At 51.7% G+C, this 12399-nt stretch overlaps 1 protein-coding gene across 3 annotated transcripts in view; it reads right to left on the minus strand.

Moving 5' to 3' along the window:
* Nucleotides 1-8406: 8406 nt before the first annotated feature.
* The window catches only part of UBOX5 (U-box domain containing 5), a 40737-nt gene continuing 36744 nt past the window's right edge, over nt 8407-12399 (minus strand). For all 3 annotated transcript variants that reach the window (XM_047771479.1, XM_047771481.1, XM_047771480.1), the window contains 2 exons: nt 12156-12317; nt 8407-9164 (listed from right to left, as the gene is read on the minus strand). In XM_047771479.1, the coding sequence (XP_047627435.1) occupies nt 8956-9164; nt 12156-12317 (371 nt within the window). In that variant the 3' untranslated portion in view covers nt 8407-8955. The remainder of the gene's footprint in view (nt 9165-12155; nt 12318-12399) is intronic.

Genomic DNA, 12399 nt, shown 5'->3' on the forward strand with positions numbered 1-12399 from the left:
CTGCCCATCATTTTCTTAAAACAATGCCCTTAGGCATCTAAATAAAACTCCCTCAGTCCATATCCAGGGCCTTAAAAGAGTATCAGGGTGGGAAGTTTCCATCCTGGCTCAGCAGTTAACAAAACTGACTAGCATCCATGAGGAGGCGGGTTCGATCCCTGGCCTCACTCAGTGGGTTAAGGATCCGGCATTGCCGTGAACTGTGGTGTAGGTCACTGATTCGGTTCATTGTGGTATAGGTCATTGCTGTGGCTGTGGTGTAGGCCAGCAGCTACAGCTCTGATTGGACCCTTGGCCTGGGAACCTCCATGTGCCATGGGTGCGGCCCTAGAAAGACAAGAGATTTAAAAAAAAAAAAAAGAAATGAAAAGAAAAAAGAGGAGTTCCCGTCGTGGCGCAGTGGTTAACGAATCCGACTAGGAACCATGAGGTTGCGGGTTCGGTCCCTGCCCTTGCTCAGTGGGTTAACGATCCGGCGTTGCCATGAGCTGTGGTGTAGGTTGCAGACTCGGCTCAGATCCCGCGTTGCTGTGGCTCTGGTGTAGGCCGGCAGCTACAGCTCCGATTAGACCCCTGGCCTGGGAACCTCCATATGCTGCGGGAGCGGCCCAAGAAATAGCAAAAAAAAGACAAAAAAAAAGAAAGAAAGAAAGGAAGAAAGAAAGAAAAGAGAAAATCAGAGATTTCCTGTTGTGACTCAGTGGGTCGAGAACTTGACACAGGGTCTGTGAGGATGCGGGTTGGACCCCTGGCCTCACTCAGTGGGTTATGGATTTGGCCTAGCTGCAAGCTGCACCACTGGTTGCAGATGTGTCTCGGATCCAGTGTTCTGCGGCTGTGGTGTAGACCGGCAGCTGCAGCTCCAATTCAACCCCTAGCCTGGGAAACTTCCATATGCCGCAGGTGCGGCCCTAAAAAGAAAAAAATAAAATAAAATAGTCACAGTGCGTGAAGTCCAGAGAAAGGGGTGGAGACTAAGGTTTGGAATAGATGTTTCCAGGGAGCCTTGGAAAGATGTTTGGGAGCAGGTGCCAAAAGGACTGTGGGAGGTAGACAGGAGGATAAAAGGGGGCTTTGAAGAAGAGCCGCTGAGTGACACCACACATGATGTGAAAAGGCAATTTGCCTGCTGAATTGGTGGTTTGGCTCCCATCACCCCAAGACCGAGCCGAGCAAACCACAGATTTACAGGCATTAAACAGACTAAGCTAGTCGAAGCCAGGCCACCCAAGCCTAACCACCAGTGTCTTGAGTCAAGGAAACTTTCGGTGGGGGTGAGGCACTTGCCATCATTTCCATCATTTCCTTACAGCAGGTCAAGCGGCCAAGGCCACCTCATGCGCTAGTGCGTGTTCCGGCATCTCATTTGCCCTGGTGTTTATGCTCGCCCTGCCCTCTCCTCATTCCCTGGGGCCAGATCCCCCCAAGTCTGAGCTCATCCTTGGGTGGGAGGGAAAGGAAGGCAGGTGAGAGGGGCTCTCTCTGGAGGATCCTGTTTCTGAGACAGGCTAATTACAGGCTTCCTAATTAATGAGCCATGGGGTTGCATTTCATCAGCTGAGTCATGGTTGAAGTCTGGGCCCTGGGCCCAAGGGGAGGGTAAGAGGAATCATGGGACCGGAGGCATGCCTGCGTCTCTGCCTCCCCTACCCTGATCCTCCACCCCTTCTCTTTTCAAACGCGGCTCTCCTTACCAGTTAAGAGGGTGTCGGCAGCCCCCCTTCCTCCCTACTCCCACCTCTGCATCCCGATACCTTCTGGGGACTGTCCCCCAGTCTGTCCATCCCTTAGGCCTGCCCTCCCCACCTGGGCCACATACAGCTCGTTGGTTACTGGTTCCCCAACATCCCATTTCTCTTTCAAACTGGCTCACCCGCAGCCAAATACATCACACCACTGGGGCTGCTGTCTGCACTGTGGCAACCACATCTTGGGGTCCTCGCACCCCCTTGCCCTTGACCGCAGCCTGCCAGGGACCATTCCTGAGCCACTCTGTGCCCGCTCCGACCTGGTCTGTCTCCTCCCTCCCGCCCACACCCTCCCTTTTCTGTAACTATACATGATGAGTACTTTTCCATTTGAGTTTCAAACAGGAGATGCATCCATTTGCATGAAGCTAATGCTGCTGTCTCTATTGGGGAGGGAACATCTTATTTTTGTGCCTAGTGATGTAATATTTTTGAATTTTCCAAAGCTGTGCTGTAGCTTGATCCTAAGTTATTCCATAGGCTTTTTTGTGCCTTTGGTTCTGGGTTGCGCGGTGGGCTTGGGCCCAAGTGACAGGTGTCCTGCAGGTGGTGGGCTTGGGTGGTGGCCCACCAGATCAGGGCTGGCAGTGCCCCTGTGCCCTGTGCCAGGCTCAATGGAGGGAGCCTTAGAGGGTCTGTGGTGACAACATCCAGGCCAACCTTGTAGAGGGGACTAGAGTCTGCTCTTTGCCAGCCTCTCAGGGCATCTCAAGGGTTAAGTTGGTGGCCCTGACGTCAGTAAGGTGAGCTCTTCATGGAAATGCGCCACAGTTTCCTACTTCTGCCAAGAGTTGTGAGAATTAAATAAGATAATACATAGGAAGCACTTAGCCTGATGTCCAGGACAGTGTGCTCAATACACAGAAAATTTCTGAAAAGCTTTGAATGTAAAGGTTTTTTTTTTTTTTTCTCTTTCTCCCACACCTGGATGGCCTTTAAAGTCTCATAATCTCCTTGATAATATGTGCAAAATCCTGTGTGTGTAGACCACTTATTCTCAGGCCCATCTTCTGGATGTAGTCGGCTCTGAGCCCCCCAAGGACTGGCCCTGGCTGCTCAGGCTGCCTACTGGGGTCCCCAGAATTGTTCTCTTCATTTTTGTTTGTTTGTTTGTTTTTGCTTTTTAGGGCAGCACCTGCTGCCTATGGAGGTTCCCAGGCCAGGGGTCCAATCAGAGCTATAGCTGCCAGCCTAGAGCACAGCCACAGCAACCCGGGACCCCAATCGCGTCTGTGACCTACACCACAGCTCGCAGCAACGCCAGATCCTCAATCCACTGAGCGAGGCCAGGGATGGAACCTGCGCCCTCATGGATGCTAGTGAGATTCGTTTCTGATGAGCCACAATGGGAACGCCTGTTCTCTTCACTTTTTTGCCAAGGAATCTTTGGGCTAGAATCCTATGGGGGGTCGGCTGGGTTAGAGGGATCAGGCATATGTAATTCTGATAGATATTCCCCTCCTCAGAGGTTGTACCCCTTGCATTCTCATAGTATCACCAGCAGATTGTGGCCAAATTTTGAGATTTGTCCCAATCTGCTAAACAAGAAACAGTATTTCAGGGTCCTTTTTTTTTTTTTTGTCTTAATAGGGCCGCACCCAAGGCATATGGAGGTTCCCAGGCTAGGGGTCTAATTGGAGCGGTAACCGCTGGCCTACACCACAGCTCACAGCAACACCGGATCCTTAATCAGGGTCATTTTTATTTCATCATATTATGAGCAAGGTTGAACATGTTTTCACCTGTTTAAAAAACCGTTTTCATTTCTTTGTGTGTCTTTTTTTTTTTTTTGGCCTCGGGGTGCAGCGGCTTGATGTGGGATCTCAGTTCCCAGAGCAGAGACTGAACCCAGGCTGCAGTGGTGAACACTGTATCCTAACCACTAGACCACCAGGGAACTCCTTTCGTGTGTCTTTCTTATTTTTAGAAGCTATATATTGAAATGATAACCATTGTAATACAGGTTACATATTTTCCCAGCTTGTAACTTATATTTTCACTTTGTTAATGGTGGCTTTTTTTTCCTATGTAAGAGATTTTTTATTTTATCTTATTTTAGGGCCACACCTGTGGCATATTGAAAGTTCCCAGGCTAGGGGTCAAACAGGAGCTGTAGCTGCTGGCCTACACTATAGCCACAGTAACACTGGATCTTAACCCACTGATCAAGGCCAGGGATTGAACCTGCATCGTTATGGATAATAATTGGGTTTATAACTCCTTGAGCCACAACGGGAATTCCAGGAATTTCCTCATTTTCCATTTTCTTCTGGTTCTTAGATGATCTCCTTCTTGTAGTGACTCCAGCACCACTTACTGAAAGGTCTTTTCCTGTTCGTGGGTGACTGAATTTCCATATGCAGTGAACCCAGTTTCCATATGCATGGGCCTGTTTCTGGATTTTTTTTTTTTGTCTTTTTGTCTTTTGTTGTTGTTGTTGTTGTTGCTATTTCTTGGGCCGCTTCCGAGGCACATGGAGGTTCCCAGGCTAGGGGTTGAATCGGAGCTGTAGCCACCGGCCTACGCCAGAGCCACAGCAACTCGGGATCCAAGCCGCGTCTGCGACCTACACCACAGCTCACAGCAACGCCGGATCGTTAACCCACTGAGCAAGGGCAGGGACCGAACCCGCAACCTCATGGTTCCTAGTCGGATTCGTTAACCACTGCGCCAAGACGGGAACTCCTGTTTCTGGATTTTTAAACGTTTCATTGGTCTGTGTGTGTATTCATGGGTTAGTTTTCCCCACCCCCAATTCAAACTGTTCATTTTTAGGATGTTTCTGGTTATTCTGGCTTGTTTTTCAACATGATCTTTATAATAAGAGTAGTGTATAATGACAACGGCAAATGTCCATTGAATAATTTTAAGGGAAATAGCAAGCAAAAGAACCACACAGCATAAACACATGAATCTCTTCCCTTATAGAAAAATACTGGAAGAGAAAAGAGCCAAAATGTTTGAGTGGCCATCTCTCAGTAGTATGGCCATGGGTAGCATTATCTTGCTATTGACTCAAATCTTTTTTGGAGGTGGGGGTAAGTCCACACCTGTGGCACATGGAAGTTCCCTGGCTAGAGGTCGAATCAGAACTGCAGCTGCCAGCCAATGCCACAATCACAGCAACATGGGAGCCAAGCTGTGTCTGCGACCTACACCGCAGCTCACGGCAAAGCCAGATCCTTAATCCACTGAGCGAGGCCAAGGATTGAGACCGCATCCTCATGTGGGCTGGGGAGAGGGCTGCAAGTGGGGAGAGGGCAGCTCTGAGGGAGGAGGCCGCTGCCTCGCCCCTGCCCCAGTGGCCAGCACAATGGCAACTGGCCCGGTGTCACAATACCGCAGGTGGGAGGTGAGCAGCCGCCTGGCAGCCTGGCAGGCAATTTCCTCCAGGAGCAGGTCTCTTTGTCTGCAGACCTACTTACAGCAACCCAGGCAGCAGAGGACCGGTTTCCTGGGGAATGGAAAAGCACCCAGCAGCTGAGCGGCTCAGGCTGGAGACCCCAGGAGGAAGCAGAGCAGAGCAGAGCTGACGTAGGGATGAGGGAGCCTACTGCGCCCTGGATCCAGACACTGACGGGGGATGGAGTATTCCAGGCACTGAGCGGCTGCTCATCTTCTTGGCGATTTCATTTCCCACGTCTTCCACCTTCAGGACTACTTCTGAGCAGCTTTTCCTTCTGCCTGCCCCTGGGGCTGCAGGGTGACAGCAGAGTGAGCATGAGTGAGGGCAGAGTGGCCAAGGGCTAGGAACTCAGCCCCACAAGGAGGGTAGCCAGGACGCAGGGCAAGGGCTCACTCTGCACCTCAGGGGTGAAGATTGGATATTGGCCACAGGGCCCAGCTTCCTCCTCTCCAAGGATTCAGGGCTGCCTGCCCCCGGAAGGACTTTGAGGGAGTTCCCGCTGTGGCTCAGTGGGTTAAGAACCCAACTGGTATCCATGAGGACATGGTGGGTTGTCATGCCTTGCTTAGTGGGTTAAGGATCTGGTGCTGCCATGAGCTGTGGTGTAGGTCGCAGATGTGGCTTGGATCCTGGCATTGCTGTGGCTGTGGTGTAGGCCAGTGGCTACAGCTCCAATTTGACCCCTAGCCTGGGAATTTCCATATGCCGTGGGTGCAGCTCTAAAAAAAAATAAAAGAACCTGACTGGTATCCATGAGAATGTGGGTTCTATCCCTGGTCTCACTCAGTGGGTTAAGGATCTGCATTGCCATGAGTTATGGTGTAGGTCACAGACACAGCTTGGGCATAGGCCTGCAGCTGCCCCTCCCATTCCACCCTAGCCCAGGAAATTCCATATGTTGCCTTGTGGCTGTAAAAACAATAAATTAAAAAAACAAAACAAAACAAAAAAAAGGACTGAGTAAGTGCTACAGGAAAGGGGACATGTGCCCCAGAGAACCACATGTGGCCACAGTAGCCAGACAAGGGGGCAGCACAGTCATGTCAGGGCTTTGAGGTCCTGAGTCTTCTCAGAGTCAGAGCCCATCTCCTTGTGGTTATTGTTTAGCTGCTTTGGTTGGGCCTGGGCTGGGCTCTGGTAGGAAACAAACTGCCCTTTGTGACTAGTTGGCAGCAAGAGAAACTTTAGTCCCGTTTTCTAGCGGAGAGAACCGAGCCCAGCAGTGATTAGTGTGTTTCTGGCAAGAATGGTGAAGAAACCACTTCCTTTTAGAAGACTGTTTAAGATAAAAATGGGTGCATCTCCCAGGATATGGATGTGGCTCCCCTGGTAGCAGGACAGAAACTGTCCGTCACAGTGGCTCCCATGCCTGCCTGGTTTCCCACCAGAGCTACCTGGGGAGCAGGGGCCTCTTCAAAATGCAGATGGCCAGGCCCCCTGCAGGCGGGGGCAGCTCCGCCCTCATCTGGGCACTCTGCTTTTGCCACTGACCCCACGCCCACAGCTTCCTCAGGCTCCCAGGTTAGGACAGATGGGACCCCCCCATCCCCACCCCACCACCCCCTCTGATGGAAGGCCTGCCAGCAGTGAACCTGCACTTGGGGAACCAGGCTGCTACCCTAAACCCATGACAGGCTGAGGGCAGGAAATGCCCTCCTCTCTGCAGCAGTGCTTTTGCTGCAAATGGTGGGGCTTTTCCTAAAACACAAGCATGCAAGAAGGGTAGGGCGGCAAGAAGCTGAATGACCCAGATATTTAAAGGACACACAGGAGCCTCTCCAGCCAAGAGGAAAGCCCGCCAATGCAGACCCTGGGGTCTTGTGAGGGTCATGTGACGAGGGGTCAAGGGAAGTGCCACTGGGAGACAGAGGGGAGGGTGGGTTTGCCTCTCCACAGCCACCTTTGTGGACATACACACACTCAAAGAGCTCTTAAAAACACAGATTCTTGGAGTTTCCACTGTGCAGAACTAGAAGGAGAAATAGAAACGCCCACAGTCGCAGAGAGCCCTGTGCTCTCGGAAACTGGCGAAACAAACTGAATCAGTGCACTTTTGTTGTTTTCTCTTTCCTCCCTCCCTTTCTTTCTTACTGATTAATTTATTAAAAAGCAAGAATTAGGATGTTCCCCTTGTGGCCCAGCAGGTTAAGAACCGATAGGCTCCTGAGGATGCAGGTTCAATCCCTGGCCTTGCTCAGCGGTTAAGAACTTGGTGTTGCTGTGGCTGTGGTGTAGGCTGGCAGCTGTAGCTTCAATTCGACCCCTTGCCTGGAAACTTCCATAGGCTCCAGGTGCAGCTGTAACAAGAAAGAAGAAAAAAGAACAAAAGCTCCACTGATTCTCTAATCCCAACCCCAGATCTCTAAATTCTTAGATCTAGAGTCCAAGAATCGGGTTTTTAATAAGCTCCCTCCTCCCCCCATTAGTGCAAGAGCTATATAGTTCTGGAGTTGTTTTGTAGCTCAGTGAGTTAAGGATCCAGCATTGTCACTGCTGTGGCTCAGGTAACTGCAGTGACCCAGTTCAATCCCTAGCCCGGAAATGTCTGTATGCCAGAGGTGTGGCCAAAAAGGAAAAAAAAGGGAAGAATTAGAGTTCTCTCTGCTCCACAGGCCGACACCTCCCCAGGGGTCCCCCCAGTGCAAAGCAGAGGCAGTGGGCCTATGGGAGGGAAGGAGAGCTGGAGGCTCAGATTCCTGGGTGGCCTGAAGAACCCCCACGGCTTGTCCACAGGTATATGCAATGAAATCTTAAGCAGAAAATAAGAAGCATCGCTGGGCTCCCCCTTTTCAAACATGCTCAGAAAGGAACAGGGAACAGCCTGGTGTATCTTCTCATCAACATTCTTCTGACTACAGTCAACTCCATATAGTGTAAAGAGATGGAGGAATACATATTTTCTCTCTGGGACTCCATAAGATGAAATTTTGAATGGAAAAAAAAAAAAAACCCAAAACCTAGAAAAGTAGCCTGTAAACAAGTGTTTTTTCTGAAACAGGTCCCATGCAGAAAAGGTACTTTCCCCCACCATCACGCAGCTAAGCCAGCTGCCACCTGCCCGGGGGGGCTGCTCAACACCCCTTCGGCGCCCAGCCACCTGCAGACCCTCATGCATCAGACGCATCTGCAACGGTGACTTCTTGTCCTTTCAGACCACTGACAGAGTTGCGGTGACCGCTCACAGCTGCCCCGTGACAGTCCCACTTTGTGTGGGGCACAGGGGCAGGAGGACCAGACAAGAGGAAGCCCAGAGCAGTTGTCAACCATCGCTTTATTAAGGCTCGGAGTGCGCTGCCAGTCAGAAGGGCTGAACCACTCACTCCGCAGACCCTGGCCTGGGCCCACTTTCGGGTGACACTCAGGGTGGAGGCTCTCTCTGAGATCCGGAGCCACAGTCTATATGCTCCACTCACACCCACCCTGGAGGATGGGGGTGTGTGTGCATGTGTGCAAACAGTTTGGGAGGCCCGCAGCAGGGCGGGGCTGGCTCTAGCAGGCCCCGGGCTCTGGCAGGAGGCGCTGGCGGGCAGGCACGGGAGGGCAGGGACTTCTCCCCACCCTCCCAGCCCAAACTATGGCTTTGTTATCCTATTGCCACTTGAGCGGGTGTAGGGGGCCCCTCCCCACCCCTCACTCCTAGGCCCACAGGCTCCACTGGGGGAGGAGATAAAGGGAAAGCCCCCCGGAAGAGCAGGGGCCCCTCTGTGCCTGGGACCTGGCCAGACCTCAAGCACGTCAACCTCCTCTCCCTTCCCCTCAGCTCCTCCCAGCAACGGGTCTTCTCAGGTTGAAGCCAGTCACTCAGAAGTGAACTCGGAGAATGTCCTGGCTGGCGACTGGCTGCTGGCAGGCTGTGCATGTCATGGGCAGGGAGCGCTGCTTCTCAGCCAGGCAGGGCCGGCACAGGAGGTGGCCACAGGGCAGCTGGTACACGGGCTCCTTTTTGACGTAGGGAGAGAACACTCTTTTGCAGGATGCGCATTCGGGGCCCAGACTGCCCCCAGGCTGCTCTGGTGAATCGGGGAGGGAAAGAGACCACGGTTAGAGAAAGCTGCCCCCGCCAGACTCCATCCTGGAGCCACGGCACGTGCCTGGAGTGGGACAAGAAGCTTCCTTACCCTGTGCTCCTGCAGCAGCCTGGCTTCCTCCCTCCCTAGGCTGCCTCTGACTGACCTGGGCAGAGAGGGTGCCAGGGAGACTGGGAATCTAGGGGCCACCCCTTAATCATTACACCTCAGTGTTCATCTGGCTTCTGAGCTGCTAGGGCTGCTGGCGCCACTGACAGCACTGGGCCCTTCCTGCTGCTCTCCCAGCAAGATGGACCTTCCTCTGCGACAGGCTGCCAAGGCCAGAGCAAGGTACTCGCTCACCCTGACAACCTTGATAAAAGGGTAAGAAAGGCGAGTTGTGTTAAGAAGAGGAATAAAGAAAAAAATGGCCTGATGTGCCCAGATTGGGCAGGTCAAGAGGGGATGGAAGTCACCAGAGGGGTGGGGCTGAGGTCTGTCTGCAGCAGACCCGCCTGCCGAGCCTGGCACCTGCTTCTCTGCAGCCCTGTCTTCCTGACCCATCAACCCACTCCCTGTGCTGTAGGCTCCCTCCTTCCAGGCTCCCTGCAGGGCCTCCTGAAAGAGGGCCACAGAAGGGAGGTCTTGCCTCCTCCCTCCCCAAGGAGGCCACTCTCCCTTCTCTTGTGGCCCTTGCAGAGGGCCCTGCTCATTCTCCCCCAATCCACACCCACCTGGAGAGCGCAAGAACAGCGTCTTGGGTGAAGAGCCATAAGAATGAAAGGGAGCCAGCCATGCAAGAGTGAAATAGACAGCAAGTAGAGAGAGGCAGGTCCATTAAAGAAACAGAAAAGAGGTGTGGTGCGAGAGTGTGGCTTCAGAGGGTGTGGCAGAGAAGGACAGAGCGGGGCTGGAGCAGGCAGGACCTCACAGGCGGCAGTTTAGATTTTACACTAAGTTCAATGGAACGCCCTGAAAGGACTCTAAAGTGAAGTACCACGATCTGATGTAGGTTATCAGAAGATCCTTCTGGTTCCTTTGAAGATGATGGGCAAGGCAAGGGTGACTGTAGTACCTTCGGTCTGTGGGGAAGCAGCAGGGGCTGCTACAGGAATCTGGGGGAGCAGTGCAGGAGCCACGGCCAGGGTGGTAGCAAGAACAATAGAGCAGAGAGGTCCTCCCTGAGAGCTCCTTTGCAGGAGTGCCAACAGGACTTGAGGATGAACAGAATGTTAGGGATGGTGTCACAAACCCAGGATGACCTCCCCGTTCTGAGCCTGTCCAGAGGGGAGAAGATGCTTGCTCTTTACCAGCAACTGGATGGGGGCACGTCTTTGGAAGGTGTCCACAGTTCTGAGTTAGAATTCTGCTCAAGATATCCATGAGTTTCCCACACAGAGGCACCAAGCAGCTGTAAGGGAGGTCGGGGCTAATTTCTAAGGAGAGGCAGGAGCTAGAGGTGAACAAGGTGGTCACTGGCTACGTGGGCTCCCACTTGGGCGACAGAGTATAGAGAAGAGAAGGGAGAGTCAGCAATGGAAACTGAAGGGAGACTACTGAAAATGGGGAGAAGGTCGTAACATCCAGAAGGCCAAGACAGAAGGTACTGCAGGAAGGAGGGGTCTGTGAGCCACAACAGACACTGCTGGGAGAGTACGTGACCATCAAATCTGGGGTCACAGAAATTTCTGGTCACTTGGACAAGATGGATTCTGGGAGTGGTCAGGATGAAAACAGAATCAGATACATGCACTGGTATGTTCACTGCAGCACTGTCCACAATAGCCAAGCCATGGAAACAACCTAAAATGTCCATCGACAGATGAACAGATTAAGTGTGGTATATATATATACAAGGGAATACTACTCAGCCATCAAAAAGAACAAAATAATGTCATTTGCAGCAACATGGATGGAGCTAGAGACTCTCATACCAAGTGAAGTAAGTCATAAAGAGAAACACAAATGCCATTTGATATCACTTATATCTGGAATCTAATATATGGCACAAATGAACCTTCCCACAGAAAAGAAACTCATGAAATTGGAAGACAGATTTGTGGTTGCCAAGGGGGAGGGGGAGGGACTGGGAGCCTGGGGTTAATAGATGCAAACTATTGCATTTGGAGTGGATAAGCAATGAGATCCTGTTGTATAGCACAGGGAACTGTATCTAGTCGCTGAATGATGGAACATGATGGAGGATAATGTGAGAAAAAGAATGTGTATATATGTGTGACTGGGTCACTTTGCTGTGCAGTAGAAACTGACAGAACACTGTAAACCAACTATAAAGGAAAAAATAAAAATCATTAAAAACAAAACAGAACAGAATCAGAGAGACCGGAAGCTGGGGACAAGAGGTAGAAAAGGTAAGATGGCCTGGGATCCAGACAAAAAGAGAACAGACCAGCTCTTCCTCCAGGATAGGCAGGAGGAAGCAAGTGCACACTTCATCATCAGCCCCAGCACATGCCATCTGTCAAAAGTGCCCCCGGGCCTCTCACTTTGTATCCTAATCGAGTCTATCATCCAATGTGATCCCAGGTCCATTTCAAGCAAAACTTGGCTCAGTAAGCTACCACTGTTCTAAGACACTTGTAAAAATGTTAATAGCAAGGGATGAAGATGACAGACTCAACCCGAAACCGCTCCCCATGTTTACATAAAGTACCACAGATGTCAGCTGGGAGACAGACTATGTAAGAAAAATCAGCAAAAAAGGAGAAACAAACAAAAGTCCTCAGGACAAAGTAATTAACCTTAGGTCTCACCAAAAAACAAAGCAGAGGGTAGCCAAGCCCCAAGTCCACAGAATTACTAAGAGCTGACTAAAGAAAGGCTTTCTTGTGGAGAGTTAAACTCACAGGCAGCTAGCCCCTCAATCGCCCAGGAAAAGGAGAGGCCTAGGTGTTGGGGCTGAGGAGGCTGGCCAGGGAGGTCCCAGGAGCTCCAGAGGCTTGGCCCAGCATCCTGCTGGAGGGCTGAGCTTACCTGAGCTGGCGCTGGGCCTCAGGGAAGTACTGCCCCCTCTTGTGCCGAGGTGTTGGAGCTGCCCCCGGGGCGGCCGAGCGGTGAAGGAGGGCATGGAGCCAAGGGTTGACATCAAGGCAATTTCTAAGCTTTGTGACAGCTTTTGCTCATGGGACAGTGGACCTGTTGAGAGATACACAGATCACAACATTCAGAGATACTGGCAACAAAGGAAACCAAAATACAGAGTCCTCTGAGGACCACA

This window comes from Phacochoerus africanus, chromosome 3 (genome assembly GCF_016906955.1).
Source record: "Phacochoerus africanus isolate WHEZ1 chromosome 3, ROS_Pafr_v1, whole genome shotgun sequence".
NCBI classification, from domain to species: Eukaryota; Metazoa; Chordata; class Mammalia; order Artiodactyla; family Suidae; genus Phacochoerus; species Phacochoerus africanus.